Source organism: Bos grunniens, chromosome 4 (assembly GCF_055505025.1).
Source record: "Bos grunniens cultivar Pamir isolate PY7600 chromosome 4, Bosgru_T2T1.0, whole genome shotgun sequence".
Classification (NCBI taxonomy): domain Eukaryota; kingdom Metazoa; phylum Chordata; class Mammalia; order Artiodactyla; family Bovidae; genus Bos; species Bos grunniens.
In genome coordinates, this window is record NC_141168.1 from 39,274,221 (window position 1) to 39,301,438 (window position 27,218).

Here is a 27,218-nt window from a genome sequence, read left to right on the forward strand (position 1 = left end):
ATCCCAGGAGCTTGTTTATGTTGATGGAATGTATTGAAATTTAAAACTGAGAATTAAAAATATTTATTAATTCTTTTTAAAACAATATGTTAGCATAATATTTTAATTGTAAAAAGTTTATATTTTTCCAAACTAAGATAAATGGTGAAATGAATAAGATTGTTTTTACATTTTTATAAATTTTGCATGTTTGGCTTAATAAACATATGGATAAACATCTGTGATATGATGTTTTCAGTAGTCTTTTCAAATAAGTGTGCATATTCATTCTTCCTTGAAATTGCAGTGAGTGGCAGTTTTTTTTTTAAGCAGGTTATTTGCAATATTCAGTCTGTAACCACAGATTGGTGTATCTTACACTCTGAATAGGTCTTTTACCCGTGATGATTTTGTAACATTATGTGTGGGTCACTTAATCTATATTGGATCACTGAATTGAGCAGATCTTCTAAATGTAACATTTCATTTTATAGTTCTTGTTATGACACTAACCTCATTAGAAAAGCCTTTAGGTATTTATTTTGAAGCTTTTAAGTTTACAGTGCAGACGTAAGTCTTTCAGTATTCTTGACTTTTCTCCTGAAAACTTGAATTTTATAATTGACAACACTGCAGTTGTCTTCCTTGAAGTAACAAGCTGACTTCATTCCTGTATAAGAAAATGTCTGGCAGATACCCAAGTCAGTGACCATAGTTTGATAGTTCTTTTTGTAGGTAAAAATGGTGGCTCATGAGAAAAGCAGCAGGTTGCAACTCAAATTATTGTACAAGTGCTTCTTAAGAGATCGTCACTTTTTTGTGCAGCAGAAGTGCTTTATGAGTATCTTCTCTTTCATTACTAAGAATATTAATAAGATACATACTCACGTGTAAGGATTTAATAACAATAATTTTTCCTGCTTCAACAAGTGCATTCTTGAGTGACAACCCTCCCCACCCCATCAAGTGGTATTGATGAGTATGTACTTCTAATAGTCTGGCATCTCTGGCTCAAGTCATGCTAAAGTGCCAGTGTTTTATACCATTGGCTTAATACTATCAGTGCAAAGTCAGCACATTGAAAAGTGTAAATAATGTTTTAAAAGTATCTTTGATCTACCAGACACCTGAAGGGTCTAGGGAACCCCATTTTTGCAAACTGCTGGTGTAGACCAATTAAAAAGTAGAATACAGCATTACGCTAAAAACTTGTACTTTGATTGAAAGTGAAAGTGAAGTTGCTCAGTCGTGTCTGACTCTTTGCGACCCATGGACTGCAGCCTGCCAGGCTCCTCTGTCCACGGGATTTTCCAGGCGACAATACTGGAATAGGCTGCCATTTCCTTCTCCAGGGGATCTTCCCAACCCAGTGATCAAACCCAAGTCTCCCGCATTGTAGGCAGATGCTTTTACCATCTGAGCCACCAGGGAAGTTCCTTTGAATGTATGGATGACTAGGTATTAGAAGATCTCTTAATATAATTCATGGTATTAGTAACCCAAGTCAAAAAATGCAGATGATGGCTACAGTAGAGTTTCTAAAAATCAAACTGATAGAACTAAAGAAGCATTCTTTTGAAATTTGAAAGTCACAACAATTAAACCCAAAGTAAAAAGGAATAAATTAATGCTTAGCAGGAGGTATGTGTGAATTTGTATCTGTCTGTTACTATCTTTACCATGTGTTGTATTTCTCAAACCAGAAGTTCTCATTCTTCCCACTGGTAAACAATAACGTACTCTCATTAAAATTAGAAACCAAAAAATTACCAAATATTGTGTAGCATCATTAGCATTTTAACATTTTTTGGAAATTACCACATAATGTAGCATATCATAATGATAAAGAAGAATACATATTTGAAAAAATAACAGATGTATTCAGATTATAGGTGATGATAATAGACCTGGAAAGCCTCAAATAAACAACTATTTAAAAAAACTATTAGGAACCGTAGGATCTCAGATGGCATTCTAAAAAAATTTTTGCCACATTTTGACCATTTCCTTTAACAAAACTCTTCTAATTATTGCTTAGGAAATATAATAGGGATAGGAACAAATTCAAAAAATGACACTAAACCCCATAAAAAGAAACACAAGATCTAATTGAAAAACTTTATACAAGTAAACTTTGGAGCTATTGCAGGTTTGGTTATAGACTATCACGATAAAGTGAGTATCAAAATAAAGTGACTCACAGATTATTTGGTTTCCCAAGGCATATGAAGTTATATTTGCACTATAGTCTGTTAGATATGCAATAGTATTATGTATATATGCCCTAATTTTAAAATACTATATTGCTAAAAGTGCCTACCATCGTTTGAGCCTTGAGCAAGTTGTGAACTTCTTGTGAAGGAGGATTTGAGATACTGTGAGAATTACCAGAATGTGATTGCAGAGACATGAAGTGAGTAAATGCTGTTGGAAAAATGGTGTCAGTAGACTTGCTGACACAAGCTTATCACAAACTTGAAATTTGTTTAAATAAAAAAATGTAAAGTGTAATAAAATGAGATATGCATGTATAAAACCAAAGGAAATATAAAAATTGAAACATTAAGCTTTGTAAACATCACAGTTCTTTAATCCAGAGCAGCTGTGTTGAATCCCAACAGGATTCTCTTTTGAAATGTGACGGTATTGATTCTACAATTCATCTGTATGGAAATCCTGAAAAGGATAATTAGAGGAATGAGTACATAGGGGGGTTTGTCTTAAGAAAAATGTAAAGCTTTCATGTGATATTGACATCAGAATAGATAAATCAGATCAAAATAGATTCCCATAACAGATCTCAGATATTTAGGGATTTAGCATATGATGAATTTCAGAATGTCTTCAGAAATGATTTAGGGATAGCTAATTGATTATCAGACACTGATTTTGCTAAAATGCAGTTATCAGTTGCTGTCATGTCTACTTTCCTAATTTCTAAAATTTTTCCCTATCTTAGAATGTGTATTCCATCCTGTATGCTGCTCCCAGTTAGATAACTTTCCCAGTCAACTATCTTCCCAGAATATATAAAATAGAAGTCTTTAGGTATGAGATAATGAAGCTGATTTCTATTATAAGGCTATTAATGAGCCAGATACTAGATCATTTACTTTCACAGCTCTGAAATAAAATGAATCTCCATTTTACAAAAGAGCAACAGATTCTAAGCAGCACAGTTTCACCAATATCACACAGATAGCGTTTAGGTCTAAAGTTTGTTTTCAAAGTCTGTCTTCATTGTAGTTAGGCAGGCTGCCTCATAAGACTGTTGTGTGACCCCTGTCTGTGTTTCCAAATAAACCTCTGTAGCCCCAAACTCCACCTATACCACTTTCGTTGATCTGCCTCCCGAATGTTATACTTTGCTATTGTCATGACTTTGCCTGTGCATTAACCTTTGCCAGTAACATATTTCTCTTATTCCCTTTCCTGTTTATTGTTTACTTATCCTTTGAGTTGTAGGCAAAAGTCTGTATCTCTTCTCTAACTCAAGTACATTTTCTTATATTTCTGTAGTTTAAAGTATCTTTCATTTTCTTTATTCCAGTGTACTTTATAATTCTATTACGGTGCAGATCAATCTGCAAGGGATTGATTATTTATATTTATGTAATATATGAAAGTGCAAGAGTGATTCTCTTACCATAATTTAGTAAGATAAAGTCATGTAAACAACTAACATGTAAAGCAGGATGAAATAGGGTCAAAAGAAATCAGGAGCATGTAGAAAGTGACTATTCTGGACAGCGAGGATACAGAAAATAAACAGATTACTTTTAAAATAAATAGAAATAAAAAGATATCAGGAGCATGTAGAAAGTGACTATTCTGGGCAGCGAGGATACAGAAAACATTGTAAATAGATTACTTTTGATGTGCATCTTCAGGAATGAAAAGGATTCAGCTAGGTAGAATCTAGGAAGAAGGAGTATGAACAAAGACATGGAGGAGTGGTTGGCCTGTGGAGAGATGAGTTGAAAGATGAGAATGAGGAAGACAGTTTGGGACCCGATCATAGAGAACCATGCTCCTGAGTTTGGCCTTCTCTCCTTTTGAGGAGGTTGTGAGAATGAGGTTGAAAGGAAGAAGAGATAGGCATATTGACGAGTAAGATCTTAAAAGCTTGGATTTACAAAAATCATAAACTGTATTGAAACAAAATGCAGTTTCAGTGACACAGCTTTAAAAATGCTCTCATCATCTGGTATAAATGTTTCTAATGTAGTATCTTAAGGTCTGCTGAAGAATGGCAACTTTAGTTGTCACTTGCTTCTGTACCTTAGTACATGTATTTATGTGTAGAATATTTTTACTTTTAAGTCAGTGATGCATGGACCTTTTCTTTTTGTATATGAAGGTCAGCTGGTAATTTTATATAAGATACACATTTATTCTTGAGATTCAGTATACTTGAGTTAAGCACATAACTACCAAAGCATTTTAAAATGTTTACCAGCTAGAGTTATCTGTTAACAGCATTTCTTTAGTTTATGAAGGACTTACTATAAGAATAGTGAGGGATTTCAAGATACAGAGAGTAAAGCAGTTAAAAGTTCTAAATACCTTGAAATCAGAGGTGCTACTGAAATTGAAGAACATGTTTCAGGAATGTGACTTTTAGTGTTCTCTAGTTGATCAAATTCAGCAGCAGTCTATACAGTTTAGTTAGTGTCTTCAGTGTAGGAAATCTTTTCTGCGGTTATTGCAAGCTTCATTATATTAATGAGAAGTGGTAATGATAGGTACCTGCAAAACCAGAGGATACATATACTAAACTCTAGTTCCTCAGTTGGTATAAAAATTTAAAATTTTGGTTAAAAATATGCTCAACATATTTTGAATATTACCTGTGTCTTTAAGATTTGATTTTGCAAATATGAAGGTTTTCTTTCTAGAAATTGGAATGTTTATAGAGTGTTAAAAGCATTCACTGAAAAGAAATTCTTTAAACAGTTTATTTGGGATGACGAAAATATTTAATGAAACTTTTATACATTATATCAGAACTTCAGCTTTTGTATATTTAAAAAGGAGTTGTTTTGTATAGCATTTGTATGTATTATTTTCTCGATGTAGTTTATATTGATGTACTTCTTTTTATGTGTTGTTTAGCCGTATATGTGGGAGTCCATGTCCTGCAGTGTGGCCTGATGTAATCAAACTACCGTATTTCAACACCATGAAACCAAAGAAGCAATATCGTCGAAAGTTAAGAGAAGAATTTGTTTTGTAAGAAGGGGATGCTTAAACATCCATATTGCATTGATTTTTTTACAAAGTTACTTCTTTAGAATTCTAAATGTAATTCTAGCCTCTGTTGACCTAAGGTAGACCTATCACAATTCTACTATATCATTTAATTTTGAATGTCCCTTTGCTACATGCAAGTAAGCATTTCACCATCTTTATGAAATCAGTTATTTGGGTTGTGTGTTTGATTTAGTGTTTACCTGAGAGAAGTTTAACAATATCATTTAAAATTTTAATGAAACCATTTTCAAGATACTTGAATTCAGCTTTTTATTTTGTTGTAGGAAACTATTCTGTTCAGTTTTTAGTTAATGTTAAAACAGCAAATTGCCCATAGGGTAATAAATATGCTCTTGTTTGCCAGTTTTCAAATTATTTAGGATAATACTTACAAAATTATGTAAAAAATAAGCATTACTTCAAAGGAAGATTTGTAACTTATTGGAATAAACTGTTGCAAATGTGTTACAAAATGCTAGTGTTTTAAGCTCCTACAGAAACATTAAACTTGAGTCAAAAGAACTCGCATGACTTTTGTAATCCTCTCATGCCAGTATTCCTGCAGCCGCACTAGACTTATTTGATTACATGCTCGCCTTGGATCCTAGTAAGCGCTGCACTGCAGAGCAGGCTCTTCAGTGTGAGTTCCTACGGGATGTGGAACCCTCAAAAATGCCTCCACCAGAGTAAGTAACTTTTTACCATATGCAAAATGTGGACAATTTTAATAATATCTGTATGGAACTATCAAGCTATTATGTGGTTAGTTAAGTCAAAAGAAAAAGAATAAATAGGATAGCAGTAGTACATATAATTTGCACATCAAATGTTCAGGTAAACATCAGACCAGCAAAAGCAGCTTTCCTGTAGCTATTTTTATTAATATAGTTCAACTCTTAAAAAAAAGTCACTGCTGCTGCTATTGTAGTACTGCTTCTATCAATATTACTTGCTGTAGCTAAAATCCTGAGTGCTATGCTAAGCATTTCTCATGTAGTACATTAATCTTTATAATCTTAGGAAGTGGGTATTATTATCACCATTTTACAGAGATGCAAACAGGTTCAGAGAGGTTAAGAAACTTGCCCAAGAATACAAATCTAGTAAAGGGTGAAGCCAGCTATCAAATTTGAGTTAGTTCTGTAACAAAAAGAGGTTCTGAAATACTCCTTAGCGGACTATACAATAGAAAATTCTTACCACTGAGTGAAAGAATATTAGTATCAAAAGCCTGTATAGAATGAGTTCACTGTCTGTGGTGGGGTTGGGAGGCAGGAAATGCATAGAGTTTGGGAGTCAGAGTGGCTGAGTTCTTGACTCTTTCACTCCTTTGTGGTTCCTGTAATTTCTCTAGGATTGATTTGGGGAAGGGGATAAAGCAGTCCATTTCATTCTCCTTGATAGAACATGGGAAGTTTGTAGAGATTTTGTTAGTAATTTTGAAAATGATGATGAGTGTCATAAAAGCAAACCTGTTCCTATAATAACAAAGTGTGTCCATGTAATAACAGTTAGCATATTGTGAGTGAACAAACATGGGCTTTGGAGTTCAAATCCTGACTCTTCCACTTAATTAATGAAACTGGTCTTACTACAGTTCTGTGAGATCCATCATACTTGGCTTTGTTTTTTATTGAACTGTATATAAATAGCCTTTGTGAGATGTTTTGAAAGGCAGAAAGGATCCATCATCTGACACGCTGAGGAACCTGAATCACTCACTGTTGAATTGTTTCATGGATTTTTTTTTTTTTTGCTTATAGTATATGTCAGCTGTCTTGAAATTTTGGCTTTAGTACCCCTTTTAACTTCTGATTTTGAAAATTTTCAACTCTATACAGAAAAATAGAATAATACAATGAGCATTCATATATCCTTCATCTAGATTCAACACAACTGATATTTGGACATATTTATCACTATCTTTTTTCCTGAACTATTTGATTATTGTGGAAATGACATTTCACATTCACCATGTTATGTATAAGAATTAGGACTTTATTCTGTATAACTACAATATCATTATGAAACAGAGGAAATTTAACATTTAAATATCTAATAGATTTTATATTCAAATTTCTCTAGTTGGCCCAATAATTGCCTTTATACTCTGTTTTTTGTTTGTTTTGTTTTGGTTTGGTTATTTGGGTGAAGAATTTATTCCAAGCTCACACATTTCATTTAGTTGTCATGTCTCTTCAGTCTCCAGGGAAGACTTTTATGACATTGACATTTTTGATAAGCTAGCTATTTTGTAAAGCATTCTACAGTCTGGATTTAATTACTTCCTCATGATCAGAACTAGTGTAACCAGTAATTGGAGTATATTTTTGGTTTTTTTTTTAGCAAGAATACTACTTAGGGTGATGATATGTATTTCCTGCTGTATCACATCAAGAGGAATGTAATGTAATTTTTCTCCCATTATTGGTAGTACTAAATTGATATCTTGGTTTAAGTGGTCCACACAAAAAAATTCTGGTAAAACTGGATTGAGCACATTTTAAACTGCCATCTAAACTTTTAAAATCAAGGTACAAAAGATACAACTTTCAGTGTGTAATTGTAGACACTTTTAAATACAGTAGTTATCTTGTAAATGTATCTAGTGGAATCAAAATACCTTACATTTGATATTAATCAATATTCACTTAGAAATGTATGAACAGACTTTTCAACAATTGGACATCATTGGGTTTTTGTGTGTATGAACTTACATTGCTTCTGCAGGTTTTTAATGTAGCATATATTTATGCTTGAAAATATTTTATTGATGACCCTGTTGTACTTCTTTAAAACAAGTATATATATATGAGTGGGAATTTTTAAAAATTTCCTCTGACTACGAAGCACTTTCTTCTTAATCAGCAGTGCATATTTTAGTTAAAAGAAAATAAACTAACAGTACATTTTATCAGAGATGCAACCTTAATGAAATAGAGTTGAGATTTTTTTCAAGTGATTTGCGTATCTATTTATTAATGTTACATATTCTAGAATGAGATGTAGTTGCACATTAATGGTAATTTTAAAAATTTTGTAAGTACCCTTTTAAAATAAGCATTTGAGACCGGATGGAGTTTTGTCATAGTTAAATCACTGAGTTTTTTGAACTTCTTACATATTACGTCCCCAAGATCACAGTGCTCTGTCATCAACAATTATTTTAATGATCTTTCAGATGTCAATTCAAGATTCTTTCTCTAATTTTCTTGACAGCAAAGAATTAGAAACCACATGACTTGCAAAAGATTGCTTAACCAGTCATTAATCATTTATTTTTTTCAAATTTTGAAAGAATAAGCCAAAGAACTTTACCAATATTTATTACATGACTTCTTATACTTTTTACTTTTTATTTGCACTTAGGAAGTCAACATGTAATTTTAGTGCTACTTAACCAATTAATACTTTTGTTAAATTGTATTTCTTATTACATATTAAAAATATATGCTTTTGTCAGAATTGTTGAAACTGTAGGTGCATCCCATTTGATTTATGGAAAATATTTGCCACATAACCTAATAGGAAACTGTTCATACTATCAAACACATAACCTAAATTGATTTGATTTTTATCAGAACACACTGGACTATATTTTTCCATTAAAAATAAACATGTTAGTACACATTTTGGTGAACATTCTATTCAACCAGTAATAAATTATGGGATTTATCTTTGTTAGGTACATCAATCACTAAAGCAGTCAGGTTGAAATTATGATATTGATCTAATATTTAAATAAAAGGCTATATAAATAGTATAACGTATCTCTTTATTATTTTCTTATGGTAATGGTAGTTAAAATTGTAAAATGTGAAGGTGAGAACTATAAAGAAAGGCATTGGTATTCCTTTGGGAAATAGCGTATGTATTAAACTCTTGTTAACAGCTTTTTAGGAATAATCAAATGAGTATGGTATTAAAAATAAATGTCATTAATTTTACTAGATATCCTGTCAAACTTTTTTAATGTATTTAATGAAATAGTGCACTTTGCTAAAAAGTGGATTAGGCTAGCAGCTAGTCTATAATTTTATTTTTCCTTAAAAGCAAGTAAAAGGCTTTAAACAATTCATAAGATAAATATGATCAACTGTAAATGGAATAAATATTTTGTGATATAATTAAATACAAAATACTTTGAAACTACCTTTCTGAATGATGAAACATGAATATAATGCTTGCTGTGTGAAAGGCACTGTCTAGGTGCTCACATATGTTAACATACATTTACTTCTACTCCACAAGGTAGATTGTTTTGTTAACTCCGTTTTTAAAGATAAGGAAAGTGAGGCACAGAGGTCAAGTTACTTGCCTATGAGACACAGTAAGTAAGTACCTGAACCTGTATTTGAACATTCAGAAAAGAGCACATTAAAAATTAGGTTGTCCGGGAAACATTCCCAGTACATGTAATAGCATCACTAACCTATTACTATTTGTTGGGTAATGTTTATCTTTCCGAGTGTTGAGATCATCCATAACAAATCTCTTACCGTTAAATTGTGGAAGGGAACAAAATCCCTTTTTAGTGGGTTTCTTTGCTTTATTCTTATGGGACTCTCCCACAAGAGCAATGCATTCTCTGAACATCAGCATGGAAAAAATAAAATCACTCTAGCCTCCTTAGGACAGTACTGCAGTATGTCTGAATTCAGAATAACCCCAACAGTGGCTAAGGTTACATACCTTACAATACACATACATACAGACACACACACACACACACAAATACAGAAAGCAAAGTCTTTGGCAGGTTTATGATGCCTTAAAGCTTCCCAATATCAATATTTCAAATTGTCCCTTTGTTTGTTACTCCAGGAGGTTTTTACACGCTGAGGCAATGCATCATAGTAAGATGACTGAGAGGTATGCCTTTGTTTTGTTTTTGGACCTCAGGTGCATAGATTTGGTTTAATCATAATTCTTGTGTCACTCATCATTGGTCCATGCATGGCTCTCTTTTATTCTTTTAGTCACTTAGTTATTTTAAATGATGTTAATAAGCAGCCATGAACTTACTGAATAAAAGCTCGAACCTTGACAATAACTTACTTTACTCATATCGTATCCTCTCCGCCCATGACCTATCCCCCTTGCCTTCCTCCACTGGAGGTAACCATCATCCCTGTTTTCTTTTGTATATACTTTTTGTTGCCATCTAAATGTACTCATAAAAAGTTATATTTTACAATTTTAGTTGCTTTTAATTTTATGAAAGTGTCATGCTGTTTGTAATCTTTTGGGAATGACTTTTTTTTAAACAATATTATATTGCTAAGATTCGACAATATTGTTGCATATGCCTTTATTTTATAACATGAGATAAAACTGTGAAAGAGGACGTGTGAAAGAACTTTCTGAACATGCAGGCCCTTCTCAAAGATCAGTTTTAGGAAAGCGGACACATGAATATGGAACTTTTAGAACAATTTCAGGTATACTCCATCAGAAAATATTATTGTATCCCTAGAGGTTAACATATCCAGGTTGAAGACTAGGTTGGGGCTGCTTAAGGGAATTTATAGATATTCTGGGCAAGTTTATTAACCTTTCCAAGCCTCAATTTTCTTATCTTTAAAACAGATATCATAGTAACTTCCCATTGGATTTTTTATTAGGGTAAGAAGAAAATATTTATAAATCAAATATTTATGTCTTTTTTAAGCAAAAGTTATTCTTCAGTGTTGTGAATTCTGTGAAATTACACAAAAAAATTGTTTCAGAATTGTGGATAACTTTGATAATTGCTAGTTATTCAAAACTCTCAATGATAAGTATAAGTGATAAGCCTGGATTACAATCTGTTTTTGAAACTCCTCTTTAGCATCAGTTTAATTCTAGAGCATTTGATTATAGAAGCAAATAAGAGGATATCAAAAAGTAAAAAGCTTGTACTAGAAAGTTTTTCACAAACGTTATGTCCTAGCCTCTGCTACTTTTTAATTCTGTGTCTATTTTCTGCAAGTGGCATATTTTTCACCTTTTTTTCATGTCCTATTCAGTGTATGATGTACAGTGTGAGAATTGGCTTTAAAAGATTGCACCAAAGATAATAGTAACCTACTTTTATGAACATTTACTCTTCATTCATAGTTTTAATAAGTTATTATTCATTGATTGTACAGAAGCCACAGAAAAACAGTTTGTCTGTATAGGTGAAACCTATACAGACACGTGAATGATTTGTGTTGGAGGAGTTTATAAGACCTGTGTGAGAAATCTTCCAAGAAAACTTGGAGGGGAGTGGGGGTGGCAGCTTTGGTGATGTATATTGGCATTTCACTATATATTTGCTGTATATTAGCAAACGCTAAGTATTAGCATTTTGTTGTTGTTAAGAGATGCCATTGACAAACAATTTAATACTTTTTCCCCCCAGCCTTCCATTATGGCAAGACTGTCATGAGTTATGGAGTAAAAAGCGAAGACGACAGAAGCAGATGGGCATGACTGATGATGTTTCCACAGTTAAAGCCCCCAGAAAGGACTTGTCTCTGGGCATGGATGACAGCAGAACTAGCACGCCTCAGAGTGTGCTGCCGTCTTCACAGCTGAAACCTCAGGGCAACTCGAATGCAGCACCTGGTCAGTAGTACTTCATGGGTTGGTTCGCTTCACATTGTTTTGTGGTTGCCGTTAACTGTATTGCTGTAGTGTTAAAGCTCTTGTGGCTAAAAGTTGAGCACTGAATTTGACATTCCTTATTATTTGATTGTGCTAGTACAGATGTTTCACTGCTATAGCAACATAATATTAAGCACTCTCAGGGTAAGATTAATTTATAAACTGTATCAAATTACATATAATTAGTGATTGGTCAGATTTCTCTGCTTTTTCCCTTGACGCGAGAGTCAGTAGATCTTTTACTAACACTGCTTTTTGAGGCTCCGCATTCAGTGTCTGTGGATGCGTCTAAGGAGGAGGACGAAAGATACAAGAAAACAGCCAGAAATCATACTCAAAGCTCTTTCATACTATTTATAATGTTCTCAGGTCACTTTTAAAATATTTCCCACTCTATTACAGAATCTCAAACACTGGAATCTGACATTGTGTCCAAAATGATTTGAAGTATGATAAAGAAGGGTATTTTGAGGAAACTTAAATTTTTTCCTCTGATTCAATCTGTTACAAGAGTAAGCTTTTTTATGAGAAACCAATCTCTTCAGTGTTGTTAGAAGTGTTTTTTCTCTCTCTTAGTTAACAATTAAAAAAAAATAGAATCCACTCCCTCATTTTGCCTCAAGCATCCAGAAAACTTTCACTTTAACTTTTTTTATGAAGACAGATATAAGAAATAAATGTGTTGTGTGTGGTGTTTTATTAAACATGAAAAATAGCCCTAAACTTATTAAGATATGAGTAAATATTGACCTATGAGTTAGTTGATTAAAACAGATCTGTGGATCAGATTGAACTTTTGGTGGTTAAGTATAAATATAGAGTAGACTAGCTGAGAAAGCTTGAGGAAGATTACCTTTAATACTTTCTCATGTAATCCACAAGCTAGACTTGACCTTGGTCAGATTACATATAAAGTGTTGATGTTACTTTAAAAATGAAAAATAATTAGTTGTTTTTCAGAAGTATTCTTCAGAGTTTCTTGAAATAGTGAATTCCCCTTGTACATGGAAATACTTGATATTCGTAGCTTAGGAGAAAACACCTTTGTTATACAAAGTGAGGGCTATCTATATCAAGTTCAATATCATTTCTCTTCATGTTTAAAATAGTAAAACTTGGAGAAAGACAAAAGAGAAGCAACAGAAGTTTTCTTGGTTTGTGTTTGTGTCACTTGTTTTATATACCATCTACTTCTAAAAAAAGCTTTGAGATGATTATAAGTAATTTGGATGGTGGTCACTTGTCCCAGGTAACAGTTGTTATATTCCTTAAGAAAAATACCAGGTCTGTATTTCTACTTCTCTTCATGGAACTCATGTCCTTATTCCACTGGCAGCCTAGTGGAATAGAAGAGAGTTACTGCACTCTATTTTAGCTGATTAAAAATGAAATTTGGGCTCATTTTGTATTATTTCTTAGCTCTACATGTTTACAACTCTGTTAATGGTAGAATTTCATTTTTCTTTCTTCTCTATTCAAACTGTCACTGTTATTCTATTTTTTTTTGAAATATGAATGAATCTTCTTAGCTCCATTTTTTTACATCATCAGTAAGTGTCATGAACTAAAAATGTCCCTTCTGTAGATGAGACACCATAGTTAAAGGGTACTCTGAGCTCACATGGAGACTAAAATATGTAAAGAGAATATATTAAAAATAGAATTAATCATCACATTTTCATCTTAGAATTCTATTAGTCTGTCATCTGTGGTTATAGAAATTGCTTATCAGTATCTGTATTATCACTTAATGTATATAGTATTATGTACAGGGCCTTCGTGTTATTATGACTCAGGTAAGTTTGCATAAGAGCCTGTATAAACCATCACAAGTCTAAATAGAAAATTAGAAAAAGAAAGACAACCTGTTTTATAGGTGATGAATTAATGCCATGGTATATGTAAATGGGCTTCCCCGATGTCTCAGTGGGTAAAGAATCTGCCTGCAATGCAGGAGACACAGGAGATACGGGTTTGATCCCTAGGTAGGGAACATCCCCTGGAGTCAGAAGTGGCAACTCACTCCAGTATTCTTGCCTGAAAAATCCTATGGACAGAGGAACCCAGTGGGCAACAGTCCAAAGGGTTGCAAAAAGTTGGACACGACTGAGTGACTAAGCACACACATATATATGTACATGATACGCATGCTTCTGTAGAAGTTCCTAATTTACCCAGAGGGCTTAACTTTAAATAAAGGCAATTTGAATAAAAGACATTATATCAGACAGTCTATAAAATCCAGTTTGAATTTACTGCAAAGATAAGGTTAGGTTCTTAAAAAAGAAGCATTATTTTAGATGAGCAGTATAGAAAATGGTTAAAAGTTCAGACTCTGGAATCATAATATCTGGGTTCAAATCTCATTTCTGCCACTTACAGAGTTTGTGACCTTAAGCAAGTTATTCAGTCTCTCTGGATGCCAGTTTCTTCTTCAGTTTTGCTTTTTGTTTTTTTTTTTAAAAGTGGGGCCAGTAATTAAGCATGCCTTATACGGTTGTTGTGAGGAATAAAGGATATGCTCAGAGAGTAACCTGAAATTGTAGCTGTCATCATCACCAGTGCCCATCCACAGGTGCGATTTCCTGGTCATGTCTATAGTATGGGCTTCTAATGCTGGTCTTGATTTTCCGTTTGAAGTATTTACCCTTAAAGATAATTTATTCAAAATGGGCTGCAGTTCTTTTTCTTTTTTGTTTTAACTTATGTGCACTGAACATCTTAAATGTACATGAAATTGAACTAGAATAAGATTCCCTTTTCACAGTATTTCTTAAACACTGTCCCACACATGTACATTTTAAAATGGTGATACAGAGGCATTTTGTTGGGAGGGGGAGCTGTGAATTATGGCAATTCTAACCAATACAAATTTTGTTTTAGTAAAAACAGGCCCTGGACAGCAGTTAAACCACAGTGAATTGGCAATTCTGCTAAACCTACTACAGTCTAAAACAAGTGTTAATATGGCTGATTTTGTCCAAGTGTTGAACATTAAGGTAAACTCTGAGACTCAGCAGCAGCTAAATAAAATAAACCTTCCTGCTGGAATTTTGGCAACAGGTGAAAAACAGACAGATCCATCAACACCACAACAGGAGTCTTCGAAACCATTGGGAGGAATTCAGCCTTCTCAGAACATGCAGCCTAAAGTGGAGCCTGATGCGGCCCAGGCGGCTGTGCAGAGCGCATTTGCGGTTCTGTTGACTCAGTTAATAAAGGCTCAGCAGTCAAAGCAGAAAGACGTGCTGCTGGAAGAGAGGGAAAATGGGTCGGGTCATGAAGCACCATTACAGCTCCGGCCGCCTCCAGAGCCTGCCACGCCGGCGTCGGGTGAGTGTGCAGATAGCAGACCGCGGACCCGGCTGCTCTCACGCTCTTTTCTTGCTGCTGCTGATTATCTGTAATGTGTATTGTTTAGCTTTGCTAGCTGATGTCCTGAAAACACTCAGGTTACTGGTTATAGCTTGGTTTCTTAGTCTGTATACTCCTAGGAATTGATTCTTTAATTGTCTGTGGGCAGTAAGTAGAACTCATAATAATGCTGTAGATGTTTCTCATGTAATCTATGCTAAAAAAGTAATCTTTTACTCCATTTATAACTGGATGATTGACCAAAGCAGAAACTTTACATATATAGTAGCTTTTGTTTAAGCCATAGATAGGTACATTTGAGATGACTTTAAAAAATCAAATACAATAAAATTTTTCTGTCACCATAAACTCAAATGAATATTAGTACTTACATATACCTTTTAATTTTTCATTTGACTTTTGGGTGGTTTTTGTTTGAGTTTTTGGTTGGTTGGTTGTTTTTTTTGCTACGGATGGAACTTCTTATGCCATTTAGGGAACACTGAGTATTTTGAAAATTTTGTTTTCCATGGTAACTTCCAACTCTCTTTTTTGCTTTGTTTCACTTAGGGCAAGATGACCTGATTCAGCACCAAGATATGAGGCTATTGGAGCTCACACCAGAACCGGACCGGCCTCGTATTCTGCCTCCTGATCAGCGACCTCCTGAACCTCCGGAACCACCACCAGTCACTGAAGAAGATCTAGATTACCGGACAGAAAACCAGCATGTACCCACCACTAGTTCTTCGTTAACTGACCCTCATGCCGGAGTGAAAGCAGCCCTGTTACAGCTCCTTGCTCAGCATCAGCCCCAGGATGACCCCAAAAGAGAAAGTGGTATTGATTACCAAGCAGGAGATACTTATGTACCTTCTTCAGACTACAAGGACAATTTTGGATCCTCTTCTTTCTCTTCTGCTCCTTATGTTAGCAATGACGGTCTCGGAAGCGCCTCTGCTCCACCATTGGAACGACGTAGCTTCATGGGAAACTCAGATATTCAGTCCTTGGATAACTACAGTACTACTTCATCTCATTCTGGTGGTCCACCTCAGCCTTCTGCCTTTTCCGAGTCATTTCCCAGTTCGGTAGCTGGATACGGAGACATTTACCTCAATACAGGTCCCATGTTGTTTAGTGGAGACAAGGACCATAGATTTGAATATAGCCATGGCCCCATTGCAGTGCTGGCAAACAGCAGTGACCCTTCCACAGGGCCAGAGAGTACTCATCCTTTGCCAGCAAAGATGCACAACTATAACTATGGTGGTACCTTACAGGAAACCCCAGGTGGCCATGGCCTCATGCATGGACAGACCTGGACTTCTCCTGCCCAAGGACCTGGGTATTCACAAGGATACAGGGGACACATTAGCACATCAGCTGGCAGAGGTCGAGGCAGAGGGTTACCATACTGAGTATCTGTTTTTCCTCAGGCACATCATTTTTATCTGGAAAGACTTTTCTAGCTGCAATTTAAAGCAGCAATCCAAGAGACTTGAATAATATTAATTCAACAACAGCTTTATTTTTATGTGGAAAAGGGTCTTGCATACAATAGTTAAAAAAAAGACAAAAAAAAAAACCTTTGCTTAAATTCATGCTGTTCTAAAACCTAGATCTATTGATTGTACATCTTCACAAATTCTAGTTAACAATTTTATTTTGTATTCTTGCAGTTTTAAGTGGATGCTAATCTTAGGGACATAAAAGTCTTTTATGGCCCTCTTGCAGATCTTCTGAACTATGCACATTTGTGCTTTTTTGTAAGTTTGGACCAACTTTTATGTAACAACCACCCGGCCCCTCCCCCCTCCAGTTTTACAACAATCAGAAAGGGCACTGATTTATTTGGTATTTTTCTTTTTACAAAGCTACCTTTAGTCAAAGGTCACTGTCAGTCTTTGCACCTGCTTTCAGTGTTATTGTGAAAGGTGTACTTTGTGCTCATTTCAGAAAATAAAACACAACCTTTCTCTTGATGCAACAGTTTTATATAAAAAAAATGGTCAATGTTATTTTTGTTTTATTTTGCAGATTATCATAGCCTAGCAAAATGCATTCAAACGAAATAGTGGGTTTTATATGAAAAATATGGGTGGGGTGGGGAGGGTAAGTAAGTGCCTTAACAGGTAAGCTTAAGGTCTGAAAAAGTAGTTAACCTTTACACCCATTTGTCTTCTAAAGGGAATCAATGTATTGAAGAGGCAGAGGGCTCTCAAGTGTCCAGGGGCTGCCTGTTCAGTTCCTGTTAGGTCCATTCCCTCTCCCTGTCACACTTTCTCCTTTTCTTTGGGCTCTGTTACCTTCCAACACCACCTTCTCTTGACAGGGGAGTGAGAGCAGAGAATAAAAGTCCAGCTCCCATCAGCACCTTCTGTTAACTTCTGAGAAAAAGTTCTAAAAAGTTTTGTCATTTAAATGGTGGAGAGTAATAGCTAAATGAGCATTTTAGAGTATCGTTTTCTTTCAGGCTGCCACATTGTCCCTATTTCCTTTTGTCATGGGTAATTGGAGGGCAATAGCAAAGAAACAAGGCTTAATAACAGAATTTGCATAATTCAGTTAAAGTTCATGGGGGGAGGGGTGGCAAACACCACTTTTTAAATTATATAATTGCCATCTAACACAAAGTTAACTCTGTTCACTTTACCGGCTAACTAGAAACATTGCCTAGATTGAATTTATTAAAGTGAAAAGAAAAAGTAGTGCAAAAAACCCTCTTATTCTCTCTCTCACTTTCTGTAAGGTTTACTACAACATCTGCCATACCTAGAGTAACTGTATTTTAGTTCATTTTAGAATGATGGACTAACCCTTATTTAAACTGTAATGGTGTCAAGTTCTTTTGTGCACACTCAAACACATGTACCATTATAGTAATCCTAGAAAGGAACCAAAGGTAAATAACCAGTGTTTCCATTAGCACTAAATGCCAATTAACCATTTTGTTTTTTAATCATTCTCCTGGTAACTTATTTTTTGATTGGAATCTTAAATTGGAACAACTGTTATTGAATGAATATTGCTCCAGTTCTAAAGTCAGTCTTTTAATCTTGTGCCCTCTATCTGACTTGTGAACGTTCATTGCAAACAGTATATGGAAAGCATTATAGTTTGTAAAGTGAATAATTTACCATTTTACTGCTATAAAATGAGTTCATGTCAGTTGACCATTTTATCTTTTGATGGAATTTTTTTGTTGTTGAGAAAGAAATGAATGAAAGAAAATAATTATGCTTTTATTTGAATATTGAATACTAACAACTTATACTAAAACTACATTGCAGGAAGTGAAGAAATATTTTGAAATTTAGCAAAATAGCTACAGTATTCAAGTATCTGAAATTTTAATATGGTGAGTCTTAGAGCTTTAGACTTTCCTATAAGTGACAGTATCTAAGTTATTCTTAATAGTCACACTTGATAATTCTGCTGACCATAGCAGCTAACCTAAAATTGAAGATATTTATGTGACATGAATAGCCTGTGTTTTAAAAATTAAATATTTTATATAAAATTGAATTGTGTTTGGATAGTTTTTCCTAACATTTCAGTTATATATTTATATTGGGAAAGTGGCTGGGAGGACAAGGAAATTGTTGCTTGAGGTTGAAAATTTGAACTACAGCTCCTGATACTACCCTAAGACAGCACTGATTGTGAGATACACTACTTAGGAAAAATGTTGCCAATTAAACACAACTCAAGGCTAAGATACTTCCCAAGTTCAGAGATGTTGTTATATGGAAGAAGGCTTCTTAAAATTGATGAAATATGGTAGTAAAACTCTTAATGCCTTCTTCAGTATCATCTAATACTTCAGTAAATTTGGATTAATGAAAAGAACAGGGCTATGAAATCAATAATTCTGTGTGTTATAACTGCAGTAATCAGTATTCTTGAGTGAAATTGAAGGAGCATAAAATATTTTTGGGAAGAAACAGGTAAGTCAGATTGCAAATGAAATAAAAATACAAAAAATTGACCTACTAAAAGAAAATATTATTTCCCATGTGAAATTCCCTTATGTATTTCTTGATACAGCAGCTTTTTCTGCATGTAACTCAGTATGTTTCCCAAGTCTTCAATCCATTTTTTTTTTTTGGAGAGTCCCAGTCATCCATGAACTTTTAAAAGACTCATGTTTTAAGGGTTTATTGATTAATAGTTTGTGGAATGTGAATTAGGATAGGGCTTTAGCTATGATTCAGAGCTCAACTCTGGGTAATATTCAGTGCCTACCAAGTGCCAGGTACTATTCTAGTACTTGGGGTACATCAATCAACATCAAAGGCTTTAAATAATACTTCCAGTGCACTGATAGTGAGCAGGAATATTTAAAAAGCGAAGTAGTATTTGCAGCTCTTCAGCTGTATCTAAATTACACATAAGTGATAGTAAGAAAAATGTGTCTGTCAAATTTTGAAGTCAAATTTAAATAGATACAAAGTTCTGGCAAAATAGAACAATTGGAAATTCAGTGATAAAAGCAAAATTTAAATCGGATCTGACTAGTTTGCAGCTCAGTTGGTAAGAAGTATCAAGATTTCTTAAGAAAAGTAGAAGATAAATGGCCTAAATGCTTCCAAACTAATCTGGTATTTCTGAGTTAAGGTTTTTTTGTATTTGGTATGAACTTAATCCAATTTTAGATTATTTTTCTCCCTAGGCTCCCTTACCTGGCCCCTGCCTTTCTTTTTAGGTAAAGCTGAAATACGAGATTTGAATAAAGATTCAGTGATTCCCTGGGTTAATGATTTTGATATTTTAAAAGTCTGAATAGGATGTCCCCAAAGTCTAAAATCTGGTCCATCTCTTTACAGCTAAGAAAAATGAGACTTAGATGGATTACCAGGGTTGTTCTTAGCTATATCTAAATTCTGTAGTAAATGCTTCTTAATGAGAAAATTAACTGTTAAAATACTTTTGATAAAATAATTTAAAATACTGAATAACTAGTTTAACAGATGACTTTAAAAAGTCAACTTAAAAAAAGCCTCAAAAAATAGGCAAATAAAATTTTAGAAAACTTAGGAGCTTCTAGAGACAGTTTTTTTCATATATCGATAGTCTTTAGAAGGGAGGTTCCTCATTTTCTTTTTTAAGACAATAGTTACCTAACAATTAGATAGTAAGACTGAATCTTTAAACTTATTTTCTGTTTGTAGGAGGAAGATTGGTATCAGCAGGCCTGCAAACATTGCTTTTAAATTCTTTCAAGTTTGTAATTCTTAAACTGTTTCTAGTGTAATTAAAAATAAGAGCTATTAAGAAAAAAGCTGTCAGGGGATCCAGTTGAAGGTGGGGAAAACAAAATTTTGATCATATTGGAAAGAACTTGTTCTTTGAATTATGTAGAAGAACATTTTGTGGGTTTTATTCCTTTTACCATATCAAATATCCCATTAAAAAAGAATTTTCTAATTGAAAACGCCACATTGAAAATGAGGCTCTGTAGTGAATCACTTTATATTTTTTTCACAATTAATTTGTTGTCAAGGTGTGGTTTTTTTGCAAGTCTCGTAACTCCTAAATCCAATGTGTTTAATATAAGCCATTTGTTTAACAAAAGAAAAAAGACTGTATTTGATAGTCTGTAAATAAACTGCCCTAAAAATCCAGGCTACTTTTATCCTTGTTTTCTTGCCTCATATACAGAATAGACTCAGAAATAAGCTTATCTGATGTGAGGAATATACCATTTGTTATAACCGTTGTGTAATGTTTTACAGACAACACTTTAAACCTGGAACCCTTATTTTTTTTCCTTATATATTTACATATTCAAAAATGTAGGAACATATACAGAGATAACCACTATTAATATTTTGCCTTTGATGGATATCTTTTAAAACAATGGGATTATACTTTCCATAGCTTTGTAATTAGTTTTCATTTAATATTTCGTGAAAATCCATCTTTGTCAGTAATTCAAGTCTACTCTCTTTTTAGTGATTATATATTACTCCTTTATAGAATAACCATAACTTAACAATTCCTCATTGCTAGACACAAAATATTTCTAACTTTTCTGTTACAAATAACAGTGTGAGGGAAAATCTACCTAAGTAGAAGGATACAAATATACGTAATTTCCTTGGAGTTGCTGGTGTGAATTGTACACATCTGAACTTCTGCTAGGTCCACATTGCCCTCAGGAAAGGTTCGCAAGTTTTACATTCCTATTACTTTCCTTTTTCACTTAGCTATGCTGGGTACTTAAAAATTTTGAATCATTACCAGTTTGACAGGTAAGAAGTCATTTTCATTTGTATTTCTTTGATTACTAGTGAAATTCAAATTCATGCTAGCCAGGTGTCTCTTATTAACTATTTATATGTTTAGTTATTAGGCATTTCTCCCTGTAGCTTGGAAGAGCTTTTTATATAAAGAGGGTAGCCTTTTGTAAACTGTAACCTTAAAAATACTGTGTGGTGTATTTTGATAAAGAAAAATTTATTAATTATATGTAGTCAAGTCTATTCATCTTTTCCTTTTGGTTTCTTAGAAAAGTTTATCCTAGTCCAAGGTTATTTTACTTTTTACACAATTTTATTTTACTCTCTGGCTTTCTGCTTTTACACTTAATTCTAAACTGTTCTTGTTAAATTGTTATATCTTGTGAGGTAAAGGGTCCAACTTTATCTGAATGGCTGTACTAATTATGCCAACAGCATTTGTTAAACAGTTTCATCCTATCCCTAGTTTTAAAATATCATGTGTCTTATTTGGGTCTGTTTCTGAGCTTTCAGTTATGTTCCACCCCTGATCTCTCTTTTCTGGTAGAAGTACCTTTGTATTTTTTCTTCATAAACTGTGTGTAGCACCTATATAGCAGGAAATAGTACTTGTTTTGAGACAGAAGATCATTGAATTGTCCCTTTTCCCAAAGCTTTCTTGTCTATTTCTGCCGAATTTTTTCTTACTTTTGGAATCACTTGACTCCCTTTTATCAGGCATCCTTTTAGGATTTTAACTAGAAACGTATCAGTTGTTTAAACGAGGGTTTTTGTTTGTTTGCTTTTCGCATGTTCCTCAAATTTCTGAAAGTTTACTATGGTTCTGACATGTTGGTTTTCTGAGTTTCCAAAATTTGTTATTGCTTCTAGAAATGGGCTCTTCATATTGTTATGAATAATGTATTTTAAGCTAGTCTGCTTGTATGTGCTCTGCTCAGTCATGTCTGACTCTTTGCAGCCCCATGGACTGTTAGCCTGCAAGGCTTCTCCATCCATGAAATTTTCCAGGCAGGGATACTGAAGGAAGTTGCCATTTCCTGCTCCAGGAGCTCTTCCCAGCCGAGGAATCAAACCTGCATCTCTTGCGTTGGCAGGCAGATTCTTTACCATTAGCGCTACCTGGGAAGCCACCTGCTTATACAGGAAAGCTGTCATTAAAAAAAGAAAACAACTGTCCACATTAATTTTTTCTAGTTGACTGAATGTTAATGGGCATTCTTATTTCTGATTTTATGAATGTATAATTTTTAGTATTTTACTCATGTATAAACTATAGATTAGAAATAAAATGTTAATATTTATGAAACCCATTTATCAGGATCAGATGTTCATTTTTTTCCCCAATGCTTTTTCATTGTAAAGTATTTTCTCCTATGACAGGCACCACTTAGTAAAATCTAATACTGAGCCATTCATTAGAAATACTGCTGTTTTCTGTTGACTTCTGCTGCTACAGCAGAAGTCGCTTCAGTCGTGTACGACTCTGTGCGACCCCATAGACAGCAACCCACGAGGCTCCCCCGTCCCTGGGATTTTCCAGGCAAGAGTACTAGAGTGGGGTGCCGTTGCCTTCTGTTGACTAACCCTGTACTTTTGAGAGGCAGGTCTGGTTTTAATTAACAGGTTTTGATAGTGTTACAGAATAAAATAGAAACTCATGTTTTTTGATTTAGAATGGTTTATGTATCCTGAAACTGATTTTTTTTTTAAGTTGATGCTATTTTATATCCAGAAACACCTGACTTTTTTCTTGAAGGCAATTCTTTCACTGTATCTCTATTTCCTCATGTGTCCTTCATCTTTTCAGGGTTCTATTTCTTGGGTAAACGTTGGTAATTTTCTTTTTTCTGGAATTCATCATATAGTCCATCTTATATTTAAAATTCTTTTAGCATATAGTTGCACTTAATAATCTCAGTGTTTTAAAAACATTGTCTATTATTCCATTTCCTTTGTTTTTTCTCTTTCTTTTTTAGACTAGTTAGGATTTGCCCCATTCCACTTCTGTCCTCTCAGCACCAGGGAATAAAAATCTAATCATTTACCTTCTCATTTATTTTAGCATTGTGACTTTGATTCCTTTCTAATTCCCTTATTTATTACTCTCTTCAGTTGAATAATTGACCATTTGTCTTCCTTCCAATTCTCAAAAAAAAAAAAAAAACCACATTTTAATTGTACAAATTCCCTGATTATTTCTTTACTTCCATCCCATAGGTTAAGAATATTGTGTTTTCATTGTTTTCTTAATATTTGATGGCTGCAAATGTGATTGCTTTTTTGATCCAAGGATTATTCTGAATAGTGCATTTCAATTTCCAGGTCATTGGATATGTTTTTTTTTGTTAACATATTTTCTAATATTAGTCAGTATATGTAGTCTGCATTGGGGAGTTTATTAAGGATATCTTTTTAGCCTGCTAAGTAAGCAAATATTGTAAATATTTCTTTAGAAAGTATGTCATTTGGTACAGTTTGTCACATAAGAATATCATTAAACACTGGTGAGATTCTTAACATCTTATTTCTCAAAGATTGAGAAATGTAAAATAAATTCTTATACTGCTATAATGTATTTTCCTTATATGTCTAATGCTTTTTGCTTTATATGTTCAGTGCTATATTCAGCACTGTATATTCAACACATACATGTTCATAACTACTTAAACTTTATTCCATTTATTCAAGCTTTTAAAACATTTTGAATGCTACTAGGTCTAGTTAATTGGTCTGCTTGACCTTTTTTTTTTTTTTAATGCTACCTTGCTGTCATTGTTTTTAATCTTTTGCTGAAACTGTTTTTTTCCCTTTGTTAGAAATTTGTATTTTGAAGCTTCTGTTGATTTGTAGTGTATACAGACTTTTCTTCTCAGCTTAAAGCATTTAAAAGACATAAACCTATTCCTTGAATGGAGAACTTCAGGAGTTTTTAACAGTTGTTATAGACTGTCTCTTATCAAAAGATTGCTCAAAAGATGAATTACCATGACTACCTTAGACCAGGATTGAAGCAGTGTTGGAGAGTCACCTGTATTTAATTGTTTTTTAAAAAGGCTGACAAAAATAAGAATCAGTGTTCTTGGATGTTAAAAACATGATCATAAACAAAATGTATGGGCTGTAAAATAGAGTATCCACAGCTGAAGATCAAATTAGTGAGCTGGAATATCAACTGAGTGAGTTGAAAATAACCTACTTTAAAATTCTCTACCAAAGTTTAAAAGGAAAATTGAGAAATGGAGACTAAATCTAGATATCCCACTATTCATCTGGTAGCAGTTCCAAAAGTAGAGAATAGGGAAAATGGAGAGAAATAGAAAAAAATATTCCAGAGTTAAAAAAGACATGAATCTTCAATTAAAAGTCCACGGAATGCAAAGCACAGTGTATGATGAGTCATACTTGAAATACATCAAAGTAATATCTCAGAATTTTAAATTTTATTAGAACTTCACATTTACTTATATTGAGAAAATAGGTTTGCAAAAGCAGCAGAATCAGACTGGGCCCTCACCACCAACACTGGATGCTGAAAGGCAAACACCTTTGAGCCTGGAATCCCATCCTCAGTGGAGTGGGTTCCCTCAGCCTTCTTGCTTGATTGAAATCCAGCTCTTCCCTGGGGGGACTGATTGCCCTGTAGCCTTCTCAAGTGATGGCTGTTTTTTCTCCCTTGAACTACTGGGCTTCAAGTTTAATTAAGTGTCCTTTTTGATGCTCATTTTTCATTTTCACTTTGCTTCTTAAAACTATGGAGCTTTGATGCTCGTGTCATCAGACTGCTCCACTCTTGCCTCCTAGCTGCAGTTACTGACCTCTGAGTTGTTCTTCCCCTTCCACCCTCCCCACCATACCCTACCTACCCTTGTTACCTCACCCATTCTTTGAAGATTTTAATGTTTTATTGTCACTCATTTCTATCTTGATTTCGATATCCATGTGGATGATCCTTCAAATCTTAGCCTTCTCTGCCATTTCTCTGTTGATCTTAACTTCCCCCTCATCTCAGCTACTCCTGTCCTAGTCATTCTCTCGACCTTATGGCTACCAGTAATGTTACCCCTACAAGTCTCAATTCAAGCACTCTATTCATACTACTCTTCGAACGAACCCCTCCCACAAGTTTGCAGCCCACTTCCTCTACTACTCTGCCTCCAACTGCCTTTCTTACTAAAATCACTCACTCACTAATACACATCTTCAACTGCCTTGTCACCCTCTTGCTTTCCTGTATTCACATGAAAAAGCCAAAACTCTGTTCAAACTCAGTCTCCACAAACAATGTTTAAATCCATTCTATGTCTGCACCTATGCAGCTGGACACTGCTAGAAAAAGCCTCAACCATGATGAGTAGTTTCACTTTACTTCATACTAACCTCATGTGGGCCCTTAAGGCTACCCAGCAATTACACTGCAATTAAATGGTTCACCAGTTCTAAAAACATAACATTTTCATAATATCTGTGAAATGAGGATATCTTATATATGCCACTAGGGTATGTCATACTTTAATTGGTAGGTTTTCCCTTTTTTAGTGTTACTGAAAATAATGGGGTATCTTAAAATCAAGGGTATCTTTGATAAAGTACAGCATAATTCTCTAGTTCTTCTCATTCTCTTGTTTCTTCACATGATCATGTAATACTTTTTCTCTGCTCTACTCAAATTTTCAGTATTTCATTCCTTTATTTGCTAGAGCTGCCAAGATAGCATTCTTGCTTTGTTCTCACATAGTCTTTCCTCTGTGTGCCAAGGTCTGAGGAGAAATCTGTCACTGCTTTAAATTCAAGATTTGTAATACAAGCATATCCTTCTACAGGAATCTCATCCCTTATTCTATAGGCTGATGTCATGGTGTTAATAAAAAAAAAATTCACAATCACTCATTCCCAATAAACTGTTGAATTTCAAAATGGCCCTAATATGTAGAATGTTAACCAACAATGAGAATTCCTTTATATCTACATATTATGGGAATATTTATGACAGTTACTCAATTGATTATAATCCCAATTTAAAAAATAACTCTTCCCTCCCCTCCCCCCTCCCCCCACAAAGATCCCTGGTCTAACAAGTATATAAAAAGCATTACTGAAAATGTGTACATTTTCCTGTTAATCACTCAGAACGAAGGTTCGAATGAACTGGCGATCCAGGGTTGGAATTCAGCTTATAGGTAGTTTTGTTTGACTCAGTGCTTAAACATTAAAAAAATTAGTTTAAAACTGAGAGGGTTTGTGTAAAAAAGTCCAGATTTCTGCCAGTTACAAGTTGTTTAAAAAATGGGAAAATCTGGCAACACTGCACTTCTCTACTGGGCATTAAGTTAGTACACCCTTAAAAAGTGACTGATTTCTCAGCTGCTTTCACATGTAACAAGAGCTAGGAAAAAGATGGCAAGAGCAGTGTTTCCTCCTCTTGCCCCTTCTCTCTGGTAGCTGAATCTTGAGGGATTAGGGATTATGACTTTCAAAGGATTAATAACAATTTTAAAGACTAAAGGGAAAGGTAATATGCAATATTTATCTCAGTGCTGCTTCTGCATTATCAAATTACATATATGTGTAAGAGTCACCTGGTAAAACCAAAAACATGTTGATACTTTATGATGAAAGTTAACCCTAATTATAAAGTTTAAAAAAAGGAAATGAAATTTGAAGGCTGGAGTCATAAAACCCAACAAAATGCATTTATCCCAGACAATGTGCTCACCTAAAAAAAAGAAAAAAAAATAGAACTCTTAACAGTTTCCTTGA

At 34.2% G+C, this 27,218-nt stretch overlaps 2 protein-coding genes across 8 annotated transcripts in view; one reads left to right on the forward strand and one right to left on the reverse strand.

Annotated features, from left to right (window-relative positions):
- Window positions 1–20,843, forward strand: part of CDK13 (cyclin dependent kinase 13) — a 125,555-nt gene extending 104,712 nt beyond the window's left edge. Inside the window, exons 10-16 of one of the 6 annotated variants that reach the window (XR_015162291.1) lie at window positions 5,095–5,211; window positions 5,787–5,918; window positions 10,057–10,104; window positions 11,618–11,823; window positions 14,329–14,437; window positions 14,746–15,195; window positions 15,787–17,274. Coding sequence is in view for 4 of the 6 variants with exons in the window: in XM_086395990.1 (XP_086252116.1) it covers window positions 5,095–5,211; window positions 5,787–5,918; window positions 10,057–10,104; window positions 11,618–11,823; window positions 14,746–15,195; window positions 15,787–16,637 (1,804 nt within the window). In the remaining 2 variants the exon portion in view is untranslated. Of the gene's footprint in view, window positions 1–5,094; window positions 5,212–5,786; window positions 5,919–10,056; window positions 10,105–11,617; window positions 11,824–14,328; window positions 14,438–14,745; window positions 15,196–15,786 lie in introns of all 6 variants that reach the window. The other 5 variants (XR_015162292.1, XM_086395992.1, XM_086395990.1 and 2 more) reach the window with 5 other exon arrangements.
- Window positions 1–27,218, reverse strand: part of MPLKIP (M-phase specific PLK1 interacting protein) — an 80,549-nt gene that overhangs the window by 38,762 nt on the left and 14,569 nt on the right. The window lies entirely within an intron of this gene.